This window comes from Mya arenaria, chromosome 15, assembly GCF_026914265.1.
Source record: "Mya arenaria isolate MELC-2E11 chromosome 15, ASM2691426v1".
Classification (NCBI taxonomy): Eukaryota; Metazoa; Mollusca; class Bivalvia; order Myida; family Myidae; genus Mya; species Mya arenaria.
In genome coordinates this window covers 12727172-12751044 of record NC_069136.1, presented here as the reverse complement: position 1 = coordinate 12751044, position 23873 = coordinate 12727172, and the positions used below count along the sequence as shown (strand labels likewise).

Below are 23873 nucleotides of genomic sequence, written 5' to 3'. Positions count from 1 at the left end.
AAGTAATAACTCCTAGGTTAGTGATAACTCCTAGGTAAGTAATAACTCCTAGGTTAGTGATAACTCCTAGGTAAGTAATAACTCTATGGTAAGTAATAGCTCCTAGTTAAGTAATAGCTCCTAGGTAAGTAATAGCTCCTAGGTAAGTAATAGCTCCTAGGTAAGTAATAGCTCCTAGGTAAGTAATAGCTCCTAGGTAAGAAATAACTCCTAGATAGGAAATCTCTCCTATGTATAAACTAACTTCTTGGTAAGTAATAGCTCCTAGGTAAGAAATAACTCATAGGTTAGTGATAACTTCTTGGTAAGTAATAGCTCCTAGGTAAGTAATAGCTCCTAGGTAAATAATAGCTCCTAGGTAAGTAATAGCTCCTAGGTAAGAAATAACTCCTAGGTAAGTAATAGCTCCTAGGTAAGTAATAGCTCCTAGGTAAGAAATAACTCCTAGATAGGAAATCTCTCCTATGTATAAACTAACTTCTTGGTAAGACATAGCTCCTTGGTAAAAATATCTCCGAAGTAAGAAATGACTCCTAGGTAAGAAATAACTCATAGGTAAGAAATAACTCATAGGTAAGTAGTAGCTCCTAGGTAAGAAATAACTCATAGGTAAGTAGTAGCTCCTAGGTAAGAAATAACTCATAGGTAAGAAATAACTCATAGGTAAGAAATAACTCCTAGGTAAGAAATAACTCATAGGTTAGAAATAACTCATAGGTAAGAAATAACTCATAGGTAAGAAATGACTCCTAGGTAAGTAATAGCTCCTTGTGGAGTTCGAAATGTCTTGGATGACAGATGGGTATTCATTGCAAAACGAATGATATTTACTGTAGAGATGTCGTCTCATCTAGTACAGATTTGTCTTTTCCTTGCCTCCTCGGCCACCAAAAAAGAGCACTATTTTGACAACAGTGGTTGCTTTATTAATGAATGTTTGCTATTCATATGCCATGGGTAGTAGACCGATGTTCAATGTTCTTGTTCAACCTCATTTATTAATGAATTAGTGTTTTTCTTTTAATGCTATGAAACAGCTAATTTTCATTAATCGGCTCTCTTCTATGACCATGTACCATAGCCCGTTGTTTATTTTTCTGAACCTTTTTGAAAACCTGTACAATTGAATGGCAATAACAATTTGGGTGATCATTGAATGTGTCAGAATGCACATTATATCAGGGTTCAATACAAATAAAAGCTTTATTAATCATTTTATTTTAAAGTGTATGCATTGCAAAAGCCTTTAAAAGTAAAAAAACAACGTAGAACATGTGCGTCAATTTGATATCTAAAGGTTCGTATTTATAAGGACATTATCCATTTATAAAATAGCACGAGTGTTTTAACTTTTAGATATAGCTGGTGACAATTTATATTAGGAATTGGTTTGCAATAAGTATAAACGAAGTATTTGAGCGTTTTTTTTTTTAAATCATACTGCAATCAGAATCATATTAAGCCTTTTAAAGTCTCAAAATATAGTGCGCATTCTTCTTCAAACGTTTTGCCTTTAAATTGACCTGATTTGTTTCAAGATATAATGAAAACTTGAAAATAAAGACATATAATAAAAATACCATATAAACCATGAACCATAAAGTTAAGCATCACAAAGTCTGATTTCATTGTCAACTAGAAACATAAGACCATTTTAAGTTCAAAACGCGCATTAATTTGAACATTGGCTGTGTATTTTAAACACTAAAATTGAAGCACAAAAAACGAGAAAAAACAACAACAACATTTTATTATGACACGGTATGAAACCATTCATGGGTACTTAACTTTAAATTTTCACTCATAGTATTGCCTGAAAAAAATGCAGACCAGTGGTATTCATCGGATTGAAAATTACGTATCCAGATAATAAAAGGTGTATGTGATTATATACATAAAAACATTGTAAAACTGACCCATTTTTCATGTTATCATGTAAATCGTAATGGTTTCCTAAAACATTATATAAGATGGAAAAAATCAGGTGTTGCCATTTGAACGTAAGCACCATCATCCCCATGGAACGCTACAGCATTGTTAATACACTTCCGGATTCGTCGGCGGGACAGCGCAACAGTTCCCTTCAGCATCACTGCTACAATCCGCACCTGGAAATAGTTGACGCTTCCTTCAGTTGATATTCTTTTATTTTATTTTGATGATCAATTCACCCTTTATAAAACACTGTCGAATCCTTGGCTAGGGTGTATGCCTCACCTGCTATCCCATCTAAAAGGCTAAGATTGTTCGCTTAGTAAAACAAAACACACAAGATCCTATTTGAGGGATGGATTACGTTATTTCACGATTTAAAGATTTCAGAGGGAACACTTAAATAATGGCACCGACGTTGTGACGGTAAAACAATATCTAGTATTTATCAGTCAAATACTTGCTTGATATATACACAAGCATGCATGGATGCCCGTTTTAAACATTGTCATATACAGTCAGCCAATATAATTATACTGATAAACAAATGATCATTATTCGTGAACGAAAACAAGGCAAAGGAGTAGACAATGTTTTTTAAAAATATCTATTGCTATTCATCAATTTACATACAGCAATTTGGATAGCTGAGGCTGCCTCCATGTTTACATTGGCATTGTCCGGTTACAGTGTTGCATTCCGAGTTAGAATCCTCAGTCGCGCAATCAGGACCTAATGAAAATAAAACATGTCGTGTTAATGGTTATACAGTATAACAAGTGCATGCGTATCAAATTGGATATGTTCTGGACAACCAACAACATAATATCCATTTCTACATCAACTATTGGTGAATATCAATTCACCCTTTATAAAACACTGCAGAATCCTTGGCTAGGGTGAATGCCTCACCTGCTATCCCATCTAAAAGGCTAAGGTTGTTAGCTTAGTTAAACGAAACACACAATATCCTATTTGAGGGATGGATTACGTTATTTCACGATTTAAAGATTTCAGAGGGAACACTTAAATAATGGCACCGACGCTGTGACGGTAAAGCAATATCTAGTATTTATCAGTAAATACTTGCTTGATATATACACTTGCATGCATGCATGCCCGTTTTAAACATTGTCATAAACAGTCAGCCACTATAATTATACTGATAAACAAATGATCATTATTCGTGAACGAAAACAAGGCAAAGGAGTAGACATTTTTTTTAAATATCTATTACTATTAATCAATTTACATACAGCAATTTGGATAGCTGAGGCTGTCTCCATGTTTACATAGGCATTGTCCGGTTACAGTGTAGCATTCCGAGTTAGAATCCTCAGTCGCGCAATCAGGACCTAATGAAAATAAAACATGTCGTGTTAATGGTTATACAGTATAAAAAGTGCATGCGTATCAAATTGGATATGTTCTGGACAACCAACAACATAATATCCATTTCTACATCAACTATTGGTGAATATCAATTCCGATTAGTAGGTAACCTTGAATTACATTCGAGATCATTATCAAAAATTCAAACGCTACGAATTTAAATGCATCAGGTCAAGTATATTGATTTCAACCAATGAGAAGAACAAATGTTGTTGGTTTTATATTCGGTTGATTCGTTAATTATATTGTCCACGATTTCACTATCACATAGTCTTTATGGTATTGGAAAAATAGCTAATTTTCCAAACACAAAATACACGAGCACAGTTGTAGTTGAGATGAAGCGTCGTTTATAAATATCTGTTTAAGCATGTTTACATAGGCTCACTAATACTTGCGTAAAACACGTGCTTCTTTGAATGTCATATTCATTTGAACCTTGTAAACAAACCCGGATGACGTATCATACAGATATAAATCCAAATATACCAGTTCCTGTAATTTGGATTTGGAACCTCTCTATTTTGTTTAAAACTCTTGATCCCAGTTCGAATAGAGACCTGAGCGCATGGGTAGTTAATTGTTGGAGATAAAACAAGACCTGTAGGGTTCTTACGGGCAGATATGTTTACCAAACATAATTAGATCATCCCTTACAAAACAAAGTGTCAACAATATGATTTATATTATGCTGTAACAACATGTATCACATACGAGGTTATGTTGATATATTTATTTAATCTACCTTTTATTTCTTGTTTTTTGCTACTCTCACTTACAGCAATTTGGAAAGGTTCCCTCGAAGTCGCAGACACAGGCACTCTGGTCTACACCACTACAGCCCTCGGCGGCAGCGCAACATTTCGCTTCATCATCACTGCTACAATCCGCACCTGGAAATATTTGACGCTTCCTTCAGTTGATATTCCTTTATTTAATTTGATGATCAATCCACCCTTTATAAAACACTGTCGAATCCTTGGCTAGGGTGTATACCTCACCTGCTATCCCATCTAAAAGGCTAAGATTGTTCGCTTAGTTAAACAAAACACACAATATCCTATTTTAGGGATGGATTACGTTATTTCACGATTTAAAAATTTCAAAGGAAACACTTAAATAATGGCACCGCCGTTGTGGCGGTAAAACAATATCTAGTATTTATCAGTCAAATACTTGCTTGATATATACACTAGCATGCATGAATGCCCGTTTTAAACATTGTCATATACAGTCAGCCAATATAATTATACTGATAAACAAATGATCATTATTCGTGAACGAAAACAAGGCAAAGGAGTAGACAATGTTTTTTTTAAAATTTCTATTGCTATTCATCAATTTACATACAGCAATTTGGATAGCTGAGGCTGCCTCCATGTTTACATTGGCATTGTCCGGTTACAGTGTTGCATTCCGAGTTAGAATCCTCAGTCGCGCAATCAGGACCTTATGAAAATAAAACATGTCGTGTTAATGGTAAAACAGTATAACAAGTGCATGCGTATCAAATTGAATATGTTCTGGAAAACCAACAACATAATATCCACTACATCAACTATTGGTGAATATCAATTCCGATTAGTAGGTAACCTTGAATTACATTCGAGATCATTATCAAAATTCAAACGCTACGAATTTAAATGCATTAGGTAAAGTATATTAATTTCAACCAATGAGAAGAAAAAATGTTGTTGTTTTTTATATTCGGTTGATTCGTTAATTATATTGTTCACGATTTCACTATCACATAGTCTTTATGGTATTGGAAAAATAGCTAATTTTCCAAACACAAAATACACGAGCACAGTTGTAGTTGAGATAAAGCGTCGTTTATAAATATCTGTTTAAGCATGTTTACATAGGCTCACTAATACTTGCGTAAAACACGTGCTTCTTTGAATGTCATATTCATTTGAACCTTGTAAACAAACCCCGATGACGTATCATACAGATATAAATCCAAATATACCAGTTCCTGTAATTTGGATTTGGAACCTCTCTATTTTGTTTAAAACTCTTGATCCCAGTTCGAATAGAGACCTGAGCGCATGGGTAGTTAATCGTTGGAGATAAAGCAGGACCTGTAGGGTTCTTACGGGCAGATATGTTTACCAAACATAATTAGATCATCTCTTACAAAACAAAGTGTCAACAATATGATTTATATTATGCTGTAACAACATGTATCACATACGAGGTTATGTTGATATATTTATTTAATCTACCTTTTATTTCTTGTTTTTTGCTACTCTCACTTACAGCAATTTGGAAAGATTCCCTCGAAGTCGCAGACACAGGCACTCTGGAATACATCACTACAGCCCTCGGCGGCAGCGCAACATTTCGCTTCATCATCACTGCTACAATCCGCACCTGGAAATATTTGACGCTTCCTTCAGTTGACATCCTTTTATTTTATTTTGATGATCAATTCACCCTTTATAAAACACTGTCGAATCCTTGGCTAGGGTGTATACCTCACCTGCTATCCCATATAAAAGGCCAATATTGTTCGCTTAGTTAAACAAAACACACAATATCCTATTTGAGGGATGGATTACGTTATTTCACGATTTAAAGATTTCGGAGGGAACACTTAAATAATGGCACCGACGTTGTGACGGTAAAACAATATCTAGTATTTATCAGTCAAATACTTGCTTGATATATACACTAGCATGCATGCATGCCCGTTTTAAACATTGTCATATACAGTCAGCCAATATAATTATACTGATAAACAAATGATCATTATTCGTGAACGAAAACAAGGCAAAGGAGTAGACAATGTTTTTTAAAAATATCTATTGCTATTCATCAATTTACATACAGCAATTTGGATAGCTGAGGCTGCCTCCATGTACTTTGGCATTGTCCGGTTACAGTGTTGCATTCCGAGTTAGAATCCTCAGTCGCGCAATCAGGACCTAATGAAAATAAAACATGTCGTGTTAATGGTTATACAGTATAACAAGTGCATGCGTATCAAATTGGATATGTTCTGGAAAACCAACAACATAATATCCATTTCTACATCAACTATTGGTGAATATCAATTCACCCTTTATAAAACACTGCAGAATCCTTGGCTAGGGTGAATGCCTCACCTGCTATCCCATCTAAAAGGCTAAGGTTGTTAGCTTAGTTAAACGAAACACACAATATCCTATTTGAGGGATGGATTACGTTGTTTCACGATTTAAAGATTTCGGAGGGAACACTTAAATAATGGCACCGACGCTGTGACGGTAAAGCAATATCTAGTATTTATCAGTCAAATACTTGCTTGATATATACACTTGCATGCATGCATGCCCGTTTTAAACATTGTCATAAACAGTCAGCCACTATAATTATACTGATAAACAAATGCTCATTATTCGTGAACGAAAACAAGGCAAAGGAGTAGACATTTTTTTTAAATATCTATTACTATTAATCAATTTACATACAGCAATTTGGATAGCTGAGGCTGTCTCCATGTTTACATAGGCATTGTCCGGTTACAGTGTAGCATTCCGAGTTAGAATCCTCAGTCGCGCAATCAGGACCTAATGAAAATAAAACATGTCGTGTTAATGGTTATACAGTATAAAAAGTGCATGCGTATCAAATTGGATATGTTCTGGACAACCAACAACATAATATCCATTTCTACATCAACTATTGGTGAATATCAATTCCGATTAGTAGGTAACCTTGAATTACATTCGAGATCATTATCGAAAATTCAAACGCTACGAATTTAAATGCATCAGGTCAAGTATATTGATTTCAACCAATGAGAAGAACAAATGTTGTTGGTTTTATATTCGGTTGATTCGTTAATTATATTGTCCACGATTTCACTATCACATAGTCTTTATGGTATTGGAAAAATAGCTAATTTTCCAAACACAAAATACACGAGCACAGTTGTAGTTGAGATGAAGCGTCGTTTATAAATATCTGTTTAAGCATGTTTACATAGGCTCACTAATACTTGCGTAAAACACGTGATTCTTTGAATGTCATATTCATTTGAACCTTGTAAACAAACCCGGATGACGTATCATACAGACATAAATCCAAATATACCAGTTCCTGTAATTTGGATTTGGAACCTCTCTATTTTGTTTAAAACTCTTGATCCCAGTTCGAATAGAGACCTGAGCGCATGGGTAGTTAATTGTTGGAGATAAAACAAGACCTGTAGGGTTCTTACGGGCAGATATGTTTACCAAACATAATTAGATCATCCCTTACAAAACAAAGTGTCAACAATATGATTTATATTATGCTGTAACAACATGTATCACATACGAGGTTATGTTGATATATTTATTTAATCTACCTTTTATTTCTTGTTTTTTGCTACTCTCACTTACAGCAATTTGGAAAGGTTCCCTCGAAGTCGCAGACACAGGCACTCTGGTCTACACCACAACAGCCCTCGGCGGCAGCGCAACATTTCGCTTCATCATCACTGCTACAATCCGCACCTGGAAATATTTGACGCTTCCTTCAGTTGATATTCCTTTATTTAATTTGATGATCAATCCACCCTTTATAAAACACTGTCGAATCCTTGGCTAGGGTGTATACCTCACCTGCTATCCCATCTAAAAGGCTAAGATTGTTCGCTTAGTTAAACAAAACACACAATATCCTATTTTAGGGATGGATTACGTTATTTCACGATTTAAAAATTTCAAAGGAAACACTTAAATAAAGGCACCGCCGTTGTGGCGGTAAAACAATATCTAGTATTTATCAGTCAAATACTTGCTTGATATATACACTAGCATGCATGCATGCCCGTTTTAAACATTGTCATATACAGTCAGCCAATATAATTATACTGATAAACAAATGATCATTATTCGTGAACGAAAACAAGGCAAAGGAGTAGACAATGTTTTTTTTAAAATTTCTATTGCTATTCATCAATTTACATACAGCAATTTGGATAGCTGAGGCTGCCTCCATGTTTACATTGGCATTGTCCGGTTACAGTGTTGCATTCCGAGTTAGAATCCTCAGTCGCGCAATCAGGACCTAATGAAAATAAAACATGTCGTGTTAATGGTAAAACAGTATAACAAGTGCATGCGTATCAAATTGAATATGTTCTGGAAAACCAACAACATAATATCCACTACATCAACTATTGGTGAATATCAATTCCGATTAGTAGGTAACCTTGAATTACATTCGAGATCATTATCAAAATTCAAACGCTACGAATTTAAATGCATTAGGTAAAGTATATTAATTTCAACCAATGAGAAGAAAAAATGTTGTTGTTTTTTATATTCGGTTGATTCGTTAATTATATTGTTCACGATTTCACTATCACATAGTCTTTATGGTATTGGAAAAATAGCTAATTTTCCAAACACAAAATACACGAGCACAGTTGTAGTTGAGATAAAGCGTCGTTTATAAATATCTGTTTAAGCATGTTTACATAGGCTCACTAATACTTGCGTAAAACACGTGCTTCTTTGAATGTCATATTCATTTGAACCTTGTAAACAAACCCCGATGACGTATCATACAGATATAAATCCAAATATACCAGTTCCTGTAATTTGGATTTGGAACCTCTCTATTTTGTTTAAAACTCTTGATCCCAGTTCGAATAGAGACCTGAGCGCATGGGTAGTTAATCGTTGGAGATAAAGCAGGACCTGTAGGGTTCTTAAGGGCAGATATGTTTACCAAACATAATTAGATCATCCCTTACAAAACAAAGTGTCAACAATATGATTTATATTATGCTGTAACAACATGTATCACATACGAGGTTATGTTGATATATTTATTTAATCTACCTTTTATTTCTTGTTTTTTTGCTACTCTCACTTACAGCAATTTGGAAAGATTCCCTCGAAGTCGCAGACACAGGCACTCTGGAATACACCACTACAGCCCTCGGCGGCAGCGCAACATTTCGCTTCATCATCACTGCTACAATCCGCACCTGGAAATATTTGACGCTTCCTTCAGTTGATATCCTTTTATTTTATTTTGATGATCAATTCACCCTTTATAAAACACTGTCGAATCCTTGGCTAGGGTGTATACCTCACCTGCTATCCCATATAAAAGGCCAAGATTGTTCGCTTAGTTAAACAAAACACACAATATCCTATTTGAGGGATGGATTACGTTATTTCACGATTTAAAGATTTCAGAGGGAACACTTAGATAATGGCACCGACGTTGTGACGGTAAAACAATATCTAGTATTTATCAGTCAAATACTTGCTTGATATATACACTAGCATGCATGCATGCCCGTTTTAAACATTGTCATATACAGTCAGCCAATATAATTATACTGATAAACAAATGATCATTATTCGTGAACGAAAACAAGGCAAAGGAGTAGACAATGTTTTTTAAAAATATCTATTGCTATTCATCAATTTACATACAGCAATTTGGATAGCTGAGGCTGCCTCCATGTTTACATTGGCATTGTCCGGTTACAGTGTTGCATTCCGAGTTAGAATCCTCAGTCGCGCAATCAGGACCTAATGAAAATAAAACATGTCGTGTTAATGGTTATACAGTATAACAAGTGCATGCGTATCAAATTGGATATGTTCTGGAAAACCAACAACATAATATCCATTTCTACATCAACTATTGGTGAATATCAATTCACCCTTTATAAAACACTGCAGAATCCTTGGCTAGGGTGAATGCCTCACCTGCTATCCCATCTAAAAGGCTAAGGTTGTTAGCTTAGTTAAACGAAACACACAATATCCTATTTGAGGGATGGATTACGTTGTTTCACGATTTAAAGATTTCGGAGGGAACACTTAAATAATGGCACCGACGCTGTGACGGTAAAGCAATATCTAGTATTTATCAGTCAAATACTTGCTTGATATATACACTTGCATGCATGCATGCCCGTTTTAAACATTGTCATAAACAGTCAGCCACTATAATTATACTGATAAACAAATGCTCATTATTCGTGAACGAAAACAAGGCAAAGGAGTAGACATTTTTTTTAAATATCTATTACTATTAATCAATTTACATACAGCAATTTGGATAGCTGAGGCTGTCTCCATGTTTACATAGGCATTGTCCGGTTACAGTGTAGCATTCCGAGTTAAAATCCTCAGTCGCGCAATCAGGACCTAATGAAAATAAAACATGTCGTGTTAATGGTTATACAGTATAAAAAGTGCATGCGTATCAAATTGGATATGTTCTGGACAACCAACAACATAATATCCACTACATCAACTATTGGTGAATATCAATTCCGATTAGTAGGTAACCTTGAATTACATTCGAGATCATTATCAAAAATTCAAACGCTACGAATTTAAATGCATCAGGTCAAGTATATTGATTTCAACCAATGAGAAGAACAAATGTTGCTGGTTTTATATTCGGTTGATTCGTTAATTATATTGTCCACGATTTCACTATCACATAGTCTTTATGGTATTGGAAAAATAGCTAATTTTCCAAACACAAAATACACGAGCACAGTTGTAGTTGAGATGAAGCGTCGTTTATAAATATCTGTTTAAGCATGTTTACATAGGCTCACTAATACTTGCGTAAAACACGTGCTTCTTTGAATGTCATATTCATTTGAACCTTGTAAACAAACCCGGATGACGTATCATACAGATATAAATCCAAATATACCAGTTCCTGTAATTTGGATTTGGAACCTCTCTATTTTGTTTAAAACTCTTGATCCCAGTTCGAATAGAGACCTGAGCGTATGGGTAGTTAATTGTTGGAGATAAAACAAGACCTGTAGGGTTCTTACGGGCAGATATGTTTACCAAACATAATTAGATCATCCCTTACAAAACAAAGTGTCAACAATATGATTTATATTATGCTGTAACAACATGTATCACATACGAGGTTATGTTGATATATTTATTTAATCTACCTTTTATTTCTTGTTTTTTGCTACTCTCACTTACAGCAATTTGGAAAGATTCCCTCGAAGTCGCAGACACAGGCACTCTGGTCTACACCACTACAGCCCTCGGCGGCAGCGCAACATTTCGCTTCATCATCACTGCTACAATCCGCACCTGGAAATATTTGACGCTTCCTTCAGTTGATATTCCTTTATTTAATTTGATGATCAATCCACCCTTTATAAAACACTGTCGAATCCTTGGCTAGGGTGTATACCTCACCTGCTATCCCATCTAAAAGGCTAAGATTGTTCGCTTAGTTAAACAAAACACACAATATCCTATTTTAGGGATGGATTACGTTATTTCACGATTTAAAAATTTCAAAGGAAACACTTAAATAATGGCACCGCCGTTGTGGCGGTAAAACAATATCTAGTATTTATCAGTCAAATACTTGCTTGATATATACACTAGCATGCATGCATGCCCGTTTTAAACATTGTCATATACAGTCAGCCAATATAATTATACTGATAAACAAATGATCATTATTCGTGAACGAAAACAAGGCAAAGGAGTAGACAATGTTTTTTTTAAAATTTCTATTGCTATTCATCAATTTACATACAGCAATTTGGATAGCTGAGGCTGCCTCCATGTTTACATTGGCATTGTCCGGTTACAGTGTTGCATTCCGAGTTAGAATCCTCAGTCGCGCAATCAGGACCTAATGAAAATAAAACATGTCGTGTTAATGGTAAAACAGTTTAACAAGTGCATGCGTATCAAATTGAATATGTTCTGGAAAACCAACAACATAATATCCACTACATCAACTATTGGTGAATATCAATTCCGATTAGTAGGTAACCTTGAATTACATTCGAGATCATTATCAAAATTCAAACGCTACGAATTTAAATGCATTAGGTAAAGTATATTAATTTCAACCAATGAGAAGAAAAAATGTTGTTGTTTTTTATATTCGGTTGATTCGTTAATTATATTGTTCACGATTTCACTATCACATAGTCTTTATGGTATTGGAAAAATAGCTAATTTTCCAAACACAAAATACACGAGCACAGTTGTAGTTGAGATAAAGCGTCGTTTATAAATATCTGTTTAAGCATGTTTACATAGGCTCACTAATACTTGCGTAAAACACGTGCTTCTTTGAATGTCATATTCATTTGAACCTTGTAAACAAACCCCGATGACGTATCATACAGATATAAATCCAAATATACCAGTTCCTGTAATTTGGATTTGGAACCTCTCTATTTTGTTTAAAACTCTTGATCCCAGTTCGAATAGAGACCTGAGCGCATGGGTAGTTAATCGTTGGAGATAAAGCAGGACCTGTAGGGTTCTTAAGGGCAGATATGTTTACCAAACATAATTAGATCATCCCTTACAAAACAAAGTGTCAACAATATGATTTATATTATGCTGTAACAACATGTATCACATACGAGGTTATGTTGATATATTTATTTAATCTACCTTTTATTTCTTGTTTTTTTGCTACTCTCACTTACAGCAATTTGGAAAGATTCCCTCGAAGTCGCAGACACAGGCACTCTGGAATACACCACTACAGCCCTCGGCGGCAGCGCAACATTTCGCTTCATCATCACTGCTACAATCCGCACCTGGAAATATTTGACGCTTCCTTCAGTTGATATCCTTTTATTTTATTTTGATGATCAATTCACCCTTTATAAAACACTGTCGAATCCTTGGCTAGGGTGTATACCTCACCTGCTATCCCATATAAAAGGCCAAGATTGTTCGCTTAGTTAAACAAAACACACAATATCCTATTTGAGGGATGGATTACGTTATTTCACGATTTAAAGATTTCAGAGGGAACACTTAAATAATGGCACCGACGTTGTGACGGTAAAACAATATCTAGTATTTATCAGTCAAATACTTGCTTGATATATACACTAGCATGCATGCATGCCCGTTTTAAACATTGTCATATACAGTCAGCCAATATAATTATACTGATAAACAAATGATCATTATTCGTGAACGAAAACAAGGCAAAGGAGTAGACAACGTTTTTTAAAAATATCTATTGCTATTCATCAATTTACATACAGCAATTTGGATAGCTGAGGCTGCCTCCATGTTTACATTGGCATTGTCCGGTTACAGTGTTGCATTCCGAGTTAGAATCCTCAGTCGCGCAATCAGGACCTAATGAAAATAAAACATGTCGTGTTAATGGTTATACAGTATAACAAGTGCATGCGTATCAAATTGGATATGTTCTGGAAAACCAACAACATAATATCCATTTCTACATCAACTATTGGTGAATATCAATTCACCCTTTATAAAACACTGCAGAATCCTTGGCTAGGGTGAATGCCTCACCTGCTATCCCATCTAAAAGGCTAAGGTTGTTAGCTTAGTTAAACGAAACACACAATATCCTATTTGAGGGATGGATTACGTTGTTTCACGATTTAAAGATTTCGGAGGGAACACTTAAATAATGGCACCGACGCTGTGACGGTAAAGCAATATCTAGTATTTATCAGTCAAATACTTGCTTGATATATACACTTGCATGCATGCATGCCCGTTTTAAACATTGTCATAAACAGTCAGCCACTATAATTATACTGATAAACAAATGCTCATTATTCGTGAACGAAAACAAGGCAAAGGAGTAGACATTTTTTTTTAAATATCTATTACTATTAATCAATTTACATACAGCAATTTGGATAGCTGAGGCTGTCTCCATGTTTACATAGGCATTGTCCGGTTACAGTGTAGCATTCCGAGTTAGAATCCTCAGTCGCGCAATCAGGACCTAATGAAAATAAAACATGTCGTGTTAATGGTTATACAGTATAAAAAGTGCATGCGTATCAAATTGGATATGTTCTGGACAACCAACAACATAATATCCATTTCTACATCAACTATTGGTGAATATCAATTCCGATTAGTAGGTAACCTTGAATTACATTCGAGATCATTATCGAAAATTCAAACGCTACGAATTTAAATGCATCAGGTCAAGTATATTGATTTCAACCAATGAGAAGAACAAATGTTGTTGGTTTTATATTCGGTTGATTCGTTAATTATATTGTCCACGAATTCACTATCACATAGTCTTTATGGTATTGGAAAAATAGCTAATTTTCCAAACACAAAATACACGAGCACAGTTGTAGTTGAGATGAAGCGTCGTTTATAAATATCTGTTTAAGCATGTTTACATAGGCTCACTAATACTTGCGTAAAACACGTGCTTCTTTGAATGTCATATTCATTTGAACCTTGTAAACAAACCCGGATGACGTATCATACAGATATAAATCCAAATATACCAGTTCCTGTAATTTGGATTTGGAACCTCTCTATTTTGTTTAAAACTCTTGATCCCAGTTCGAATAGAGACCTGAGCGCATGGGTAGTTAATTGTTGGAGATAAAACAAGACCTGTAGGGTTCTTACGGGCAGATATGTTTACCAAACATAATTAGATCATCCCTTACAAAACAAAGTGTCAACAATATGATTTATATTATGCTGTAACAACATGTATCACATACGAGGTTATGTTGATATATTTATTTAATCTACCTTTTATTTCTTGTTTTTTGCTACTCTCACTTACAGCAATTTGGAAAGGTTCCCTCGAAGTCGCAGACACAGGCACTCTGGTCTACACCACTACAGCCCTCGGCGGCAGCGCAACATTTCGCTTCATCATCACTGCTACAATCCGCACCTGGAAATATTTGACGCTTCCTTCAGTTGATATTCCTTTATTTAATTTGATGATCAATCCACCCTTTATAAAACACTGTCGAATCCTTGGCTAGGGTGTATACCTCACCTGCTATCCCATCTAAAAGGCTAAGATTGTTCGCTTAGTTAAACAAAACACACAATATCCTATTTTAGGGATGGATTACGTTATTTCACGATTTAAAAATTTCAAAGGAAACACTTAAATAATGGCACCGCCGTTGTGGCGGTAAAACAATATCTAGTATTTATCAGTCAAATACTTGCTTGATATATACACTAGCATGCATGCATGCCCGTTTTAAACATTGTCATATACAGTCAGCCAATATAATTATACTGATAAACAAATGATCATTATTCGTGAACGAAAACAAGGCAAAGGAGTAGACAATGTTTTTTTTAAAATTTCTATTGCTATTCATCAATTTACATACAGCAATTTGGATAGCTGAGGCTGCCTCCATGTTTACATTGGCATTGTCCGGTTACAGTGTTGCATTCCGAGTTAGAATCCTCAGTCGCGCAATCAGGACCTAATGAAAATAAAACATGTCGTGTTAATGGTAAAACAGTATAACAAGTGCATGCGTATCAAATTGAATATGTTCTGGAAAACCAACAACATAATATCCACTACATCAACTATTGGTGAATATCAATTCCGATTAGTAGGTAACCTTGAATTACATTCGAGATCATTATCAAAATTCAAACGCTACGAATTTAAATGCATTAGGTAAAGTATATTAATTTCAACCAATGAGAAGAAAAAATGTTGTTGTTTTTTATATTCGGTTGATTCGTTAATTATATTGTTCACGATTTCACTATCACATAGTCTTTATGGTATTGGAAAAATAGCTAATTTTCCAAACACAAAATACACGAGCACAGTTGTAGTTGAGATGAAGCGTCGTTTATAAATATCTGTTTAAGCATGTTTACATAGGCTCACTAATACTTGCGTAAAACACGTGCTTCTTTGAATGTCATATTCATTTGAACCTTGTAAACAAACCCCGATGACGTATCATACAGATATAAATCCAAATATACCAGTTCCTGTAATTTGGATTTGGAACCTCTCTATTTTGTTTAAAACTCTTGATCCCAGTTCGAATAGAGACCTGAGCGCATGGGTAGTTAATCGTTGGAGATAAAGCAGGACCTGTAGGGTTCTTAAGGGCAGATATGTTTACCAAACATAATTAGATCATCCCTTACAAAACAAAGTGTCAACAATATGATTTATATTATGCTGTAACAACATGTATCACATACGAGGTTATGTTGATATATTTATTTAATCTACCTTTTATTTCTTGTTTTTTGCTACTCTCACTTACAGCAATTTGGAAAGATTCCCTCGAAGTCGCAGACACAGGCACTCTGGAATACACCACTACAGCCCTCGGCGGCAGCGCAACATTTCGCTTCATCATCACTGCTACAATCCGCACCTGGAAATATTTGACGCTTCCTTCAGTTGATATCCTTTTATTTTATTTTGATGATCAATTCACCCTTTATAAAACACTGTCGAATCCTTGGCTAGGGTGTATACCTCACCTGCTATCCCATCTAAAAGGCCAAGATTGTTCGCTTAGTTAAACAAAACACACAATATCCTATTTGAGGGATGGATTACGTTATTTCACGATTTAAAGATTTCTGAGGGAACACTTAGATAATGGCACCGACGTTGTGACGGTAAAACAATATCTAGTATTTATCAGTCAAATACTTGCTTGATATATACACTAGCATGCATGCATGCCCGTTTTAAACATTGTCATATACAGTCAGCCAATATAATTATACTGATAAACAAATGATCATTATTCGTGAACGAAAACAAGGCAAAGGAGTAGACAATGTTTTTTAAAAATATCTATTGCTATTCATCAATTTACATACAGCAATTTGGATAGCTGAGGCTGCCTCCATGTTTACATTGGCATTGTCCGGTTACAGTGTTGCATTCCGAGTTAGAATCCTCAGTCGCGCAATCAGGACCTAATGAAAATAAAACATGTCGTGTTAATGGTTATACAGTATAACAAGTGCATGCGTATCAAATTGGATATGTTCTGGAAAACCAACAACATAATATCCATTTCTACATCAACTATTGGTGAATATCAATTCACCCTTTATAAAACACTGCAGAATCCTTGGCTAGGGTGAATGCCTCACCTGCTATCCCATCTAAAAGGCTAAGGTTGTTAGCTTAGTTAAACGAAACACACAATATCCTATTTGAGGGATGGATTACGTTGTTTCACGATTTAAAGATTTCGGAGGGAACACTTAAATAATGGCACCGACGCTGTGACGGTAAAGCAATATCTAGTATTTATCAGTCAAATACTTGCTTGATATATACACTTGCATGCATGCATGCCCGTTTTAAACATTGTCATAAACAGTCAGCCACTATAATTATACTGATAAACAAATGCTCATTATTCGTGAACGAAAACAAGGCAAAGGAGTAGACATTTTTTTTAAATATCTATTACTATTAATCAATTTACATACAGCAATTTGGATAGCTGAGGCTGTCTCCATGTTTACATAGGCATTGTCCGGTTACAGTGTAGCATTCCGAGTTAGAATCCTCAGTCGCGCAATCAGGACCTAATGAAAATAAAACATGTCGTGTTAATGGTTATACAGTATAAAAAGTGCATGCGTATCAAATTGGATATGTTCTGGACAACCAACAACATAATATCCATTTCTACATCAACTATTGGTGAATATCAATTCCGATTAGTAGGTAACCTTGAATTACATTCGAGATCATTATCAAAAATTCAAACGCTACGAATTTAAATGCATCAGGTCAAGTATATTGATTTCAACCAATGAGAAGAACAAATGTTGTTGGTTTTATATTCGGTTGATTCGTTAATTATATTGTCCACGATTTCACTATCACATAGTCTTATGGTATTGGAAAAATAGCTAATTTTCCAAACACAAAATACACGAGCACAGTTGTAGTTGAGATGAAGCGTCGTTTATAAATATCTGTTTAAGCATGTTTACATAGGCTCACTAATACTTGCGTAAAACACGTGCTTCTTTGAATGTCATATTCATTTGAACCTTGTAAACAAACCCGGATGACGTATCATACAGATATAAATCCAAATATACCAGTTCCTGTAATTTGGATTTTGAACCTCTCTATTTTGTTTAAAACTCTTGATCCCAGTTCGAATAGAGACCTGAGCGTATGGGTAGTTAATTGTTGGAGATAAAACAAGACCTGTAGGGTTCTTACGGGCAGATATGTTTACCAAACATAATTAGATCATCCCTTACAAAACAAAGTGTCAACAATATGATTTATATTATGCTGTAACAACATGTATCACATACGAGGTTATGTTGATATATTTATTTAATCTACCTTTTATTTCTTGTTTTTTGCTACTCTCACTTACAGCAATTTGGAAAGGTTCCCTCGAAGTCGCAGACACAGGCACTCTGGTCTACACCACTACAGCCCTCGGCGGCAGCGCAACATTTCGCTTCATCATCACTGCTACAATCCGCACCTGGAAATATTTGACGCTTCCTTCAGTTGATATTCCTTTATTTAATTTGATGATCAATCCACCCTTTATAAAACACTGTCGAATCCTTGGCTAGGGTGTATACCTCACCTGCTATCCCATCTAAAAGGCTAAGATTGTTCGCTTAGTTAAACAAAACACACAATATCCTATTTTAGGGATGGATTACGTTATTTCACGATTTAAAAATTTCAAAGGAAACACTTAAATAATGGCACCGCCGTTGTGGCGGTAAAACAATATCTAGTATTTATCAGTCAAATACTTGCTTGATATATACACTAGCATGCATGCATGCCCGTTTTAAACATTGTCATATACAGTCAGCCAATATAATTATACTGATAAACAAATGATCATTATTCGTGAACGAAAACAAGGCAAAGGAGTAGACAATGTTTTTTTTAAAATTTCTATTGCTATTCATCAATTTACATACAGCAATTTGGATAGCTGAGGCTGCCTCCATGTTTACATTGGCATTGTCCGGTTACAGTGTTGCATTCCGAGTTAGAATCCTCAGTCGCGCAATCAGGACCTAATGAAAATAAAACATGTCGTGTTAATGGTAAAACAGTATAACAAGTGCATGCGTATCAAATTGAATATGTTCTGGAAAACCAACAACATAATATCCACTACATCAACTATTGGTGAATATCAATTCCGATTAGTAGGTAACCTTGAATTACATTCGAGATCATTATCAAAATTCAAACGCTACGAATTTAAATGCATTAGGTAAAGTATATTAATTTCAACCAATGAGAAGAAAAAATGTTGTTGTTTTTTATATTCGGTTGATTCGTTAATTATATTGTTCACGATTTCACTATCACATAGTCTTTATGGTATTGGAAAAATAGCTAATTTTCCAAACACAAAATACACGAGCACAGTTGTAGTTGAGATGAAGCGTCGTTTATAAATATCTGTTTAAGCATGTTTACATAGGCTCACTAATACTTGCGTAAAACACGTGCTTCTTTGAATGTCATATTCATTTGAACCTTGTAAACAAACCCCGATGACGTATCATACAGATATAAATCCAAATATACCAGTTCCTGTAATTTGGATTTGGAACCTCTCTATTTTGTTTAAAACTCTTGATCCCAGTTCGAATAGAGACCTGAGCGCATGGGTAGTTAATCGTTGGAGATAAAGCAGGACCTGTAGGGTTCTTAAGGGCAGATATGTTTACCAAACATAATTAGATCATCCCTTACAAAACAAAGTGTCAACAATATGATTTATATTATGCTGTAACAACATGTATCACATACGAGGTTATGTTGATATATTTATTTAATCTACCTTTTATTTCTTGTTTTTTGCTACTCTCACTTACAGCAATTTGGAAAGATTCCCTCGAAGTCGCAGACACAGGCACTCTGGAATACACCACTACAGCCCTCGGCGGCAGCGCAACATTTCGCTTCATCATCACTGCTACAATCCGCACCTGGAAATATTTGACGCTTCCTTCAGTTGATATCCTTTTATTTTATTTTGATGATCAATTTACCCTTTATAAAACACTGTCGAATCCTTGGCTAGGGTGTATGCCTCACCTGCTATCCCATCTAAAAGGCTAAGATTGTTCGCTTAGTTAAACAAAACACACAATATCCTATTTGAGGGATGGATTACGTTATTTCACGATTTAAAGATTTCTGAGGGAACACTTAGATAATGGCACCGACGTTGTGACGGTAAAACAATATCTAGTATTTATCAGTCAAATACTTGCTTGATATATACACTAGCATGCATGCATGCCCGTTTTAAACATTGTCATATACAGTCAGCCAATATAATTATACTGATAAACAAATGATCATTATTCGTGAACGAAAACAAGGCAAAGGAGTAGACAATGTTTTTTAAAAATATCTATTGCTATTCATCAATTTACATACAGCAATTTGGATAGCTGAGGCTGCCTCCATGTTTACATTGGCATTGTCCGGTTACAGTGTTGCATTCCGAGTTAGAATCCTCAGTCGCGCAATCAGGACCTAATGAAAATAAAACATGTCGTGTTAATGGTTATACAGTATAACAAGTGCATGCGTATCAAATTGGATATGTTCTGGAAAACCAACAACATAATATCCATTTCTACATCAACTATTGGTGAATATCAATTCACCCTTTATAAAACACTGCAGAATCCTTGGCTAGGGTGAATGCCTCACCTGCTATCCCATCTAAAAGGCTAAGGTTGTTAGCTTAGTTAAACGAAACACACAATATCCTATTTGAGGGATGGATTACGTTGTTTCACGATTTAAAGATTTCGGAGGGAACACTTAAATAATGGCACCGACGCTGTGACGGTAAAGCAATATCTAGTATTTATCAGTCAAATACTTGCTTGATATATACACTTGCATGCATGCATGCCCGTTTTAAAACATTGTCATAAACAGTCAGCCACTATAATTATACTGATAAACAAATGCTCATTATTCGTGAACGAAAACAAGGCAAAGGAGTAGACATTTTTTTTAAATATCTATTACTATTAATCAATTTACATACAGCAATTTGGATAGCTGAGGCTGTCTCCATGTTTACATAGGCATTGTCCGGTTACAGTGTAGCATTCCGAGTTAGAATCCTCAGTCGCGCAATCAGGACCTAATGAAAATAAAACATGTCGTGTTAATGGTTATACAGTATAAAAAGTGCATGCGTATCAAATTGGATATGTTCTGGACAACCAACAACATAATATCCATTTCTACATCAACTATTGGTGAATATCAATTCCGATTAGTAGGTAACCTTGAATTACATTCGAGATCATTATCAAAAATTCAAACGCTACGAATTTAAATGCATCAGGTCAAGTATATTGATTTCAACCAATGAGAAGAACAAATGTTGTTGGTTTTATATTCGGTTGATTCGTTAATTATATTGTCCACGATTTCACTATCACATAGTCTTATGGTATTGGAAAAATAGCTAATTTTCCAAACACAAAATACACGAGCACAGTTGTAGTTGAGATGAAGCGTCGTTTATAAATATCTGTTTAAGCATGTTTACATAGGCTCACTAATACTTGCGTAAAACACGTGCTTCTTTGAATGTCATATTCATTTGAACCTTGTAAACAAACCCGGATGACGTATCATACAGATATAAATCCAAATATACCAGTTCCTGTAATTTGGATTTTGAACCTCTCTATTTTGTTTAAAACTCTTGATCCCAGTTCGAATAGAGACCTGAGCGTATGGGTAGTTAATTGTTGGAGATAAAACAAGACCTGTAGGGTTCTTACGGGCAGATATGTTTACCAAACATAATTAGATCATCCCTTACAAAACAAAGTGTCAACAATATGATTTATATTATGCTGTAACAACATGTATCACATACGAGGTTATGTTGATATATTTATTTAATCTACCTTTTATTTCTTGTTTTTGCTACTCTCACTTACAGCAATTTGGAAAGGTTCCCTCGAAGTCGCAGACACAGGCACTCTGGTCTACACCACTACAGCCCTCGGCGGCAGCGCAACATTTCGCTTCATCATCACTGCTACAATCCGCACCTGGAAATATTTGACGCTTCCTTCAGTTGATATTCCTTTATTTAATTTGATGATCAATCCACCCTTTATAAAACACTGTCGAATCCTTGGCTAGGGTGTATACCTCACCTGCTATCCCATCTAAAAGGCTAAGATTGTTCGCTTAGTTAAACAAAACACACAATATCCTATTTTAGGGATGGATTACGTTATTTCACGATTTAAAAATTTCAAAGGAAACACTTAAATAATGGCACCGCCGTTGTGGCGGTAAAACAATATCTAGTATTTATCAGTCAAATACTTGCTTGATATATACACTAGCATGCATGCATGCCCGTTTTAAACATTGTCATATACAGTCAGCCAATATAATTATACTGATAAACAAATGATCATTATTCGTGAACGAAAACAAGGCAAAGGAGTAGACAATGTTTTTTTTAAAATTTCTATTGCTATTCATCAATTTACATACAGCAATTTGGATAGCTGAGGCTGCCTCCATGTTTACATTGGCATTGTCCGGTTACAGTGTTGCATTCCGAGTTAGAATCCTCAGTCGCGCAATCAGGACCTAATGAAAATAAAACATGTCGTGTTAATGGTAAAACAGTATAACAAGTGCATGCGTATCAAATTGAATATGTTCTGGAAAACCAACAACATAATATCCACTACATCAACTATTGGTGAATATCAATTCCGATTAGTAGGTAACCTTGAATTACATTCGAGATCATTATCAAAATTCAAACGCTACGAATTTAAATGCATTAGGTAAAGTATATTAATTTCAACCAATGAGAAGAAAAAATGTTGTTGTTTTTTATATTCGGTTGATTCGTTAATTATATTGTTCACGATTTCACTATCACATAGTCTTTATGGTATTGGAAAAATAGCTAATTTTCCAAACACAAAATACACGAGCACAGTTGTAGTTGAGATAAAGCGTCGTTTATAAATATCTGTTTAAGCATGTTTACATAGGCTCACTAATACTTGCGTAAAACACGTGCTTCTTTGAATGTCATATTCATTTGAACCTTGTAAACAAACCCCGATGACGTATCATACAGATATAAATCCAAATATACCAGTTCCTGTAATTTGGATTTGGAACCTCTCTATTTTGTTTAAAACTCTTGATCCCAGTTCGAATAGAGACCTGAGCGCATGGGTAGTTAATCGTTGGAGATAAAGCAGGACCTGTAGGGTTCTTAAGGGCAGATATGTTTACCAAACATAATTAGATCATCCCTTACAAAACAAAGTGTCAACAATATGATTTATATTATGCTGTAACAACATGTATCACATACGAGGTTATGTTGATATATTTATTTAATCTACCTTTTATTTCTTGTTTTTTTGCTACTCTCACTTACAGCAATTTGGAAAGATTCCCTCGAAGTCGCAGACACAGGCACTCTGGAATACACCACTACAGCCCTCGGCGGCAGCGCAACATTTCGCTTCATCATCACTGCTACAATCCGCACCTGGAAATATTTGACGCTTCCTTCAGTTGATATCCTTTTATTTTATTTTGATGATCAATTCACCCTTTATAAAACACTGTCGAATCCTTGGCTAGGGTGTATACCTCACCTGCTATCCCATATAAAAGGCCAAGATTGTTCGCTTAGTTAAACAAAACACACAATATCCTATTTGAGGGATGGATTACGTTATTTCACGATTTAAAGATTT

General features: G+C 35.1%; 1 protein-coding gene across 1 annotated transcript in view; it reads right to left on the bottom strand.

The window, feature by feature from the left end:
• Positions 1 to 4095: 4095 nt before the first annotated feature.
• The window catches only part of LOC128219114 (balbiani ring protein 3-like), a 37039-nt gene continuing 17261 nt past the window's right edge, over positions 4096 to 23873 (bottom strand). The window contains exons 11-22 of the mRNA XM_052926936.1: positions 23549 to 23662; positions 22065 to 22178; positions 19956 to 20069; positions 18473 to 18586; positions 16364 to 16477; positions 14881 to 14994; positions 12770 to 12883; positions 11286 to 11399; positions 9179 to 9292; positions 7695 to 7808; positions 5587 to 5700; positions 4096 to 4217 (exon numbers count right to left, since the gene is read on the bottom strand). Coding sequence (XP_052782896.1) covers positions 4096 to 4217; positions 5587 to 5700; positions 7695 to 7808; positions 9179 to 9292; positions 11286 to 11399; positions 12770 to 12883; positions 14881 to 14994; positions 16364 to 16477; positions 18473 to 18586; positions 19956 to 20069; positions 22065 to 22178; positions 23549 to 23662 — 1376 coding nt within the window. The remainder of the gene's footprint in view (positions 4218 to 5586; positions 5701 to 7694; positions 7809 to 9178; positions 9293 to 11285; positions 11400 to 12769; positions 12884 to 14880; positions 14995 to 16363; positions 16478 to 18472; positions 18587 to 19955; positions 20070 to 22064; positions 22179 to 23548; positions 23663 to 23873) is intronic.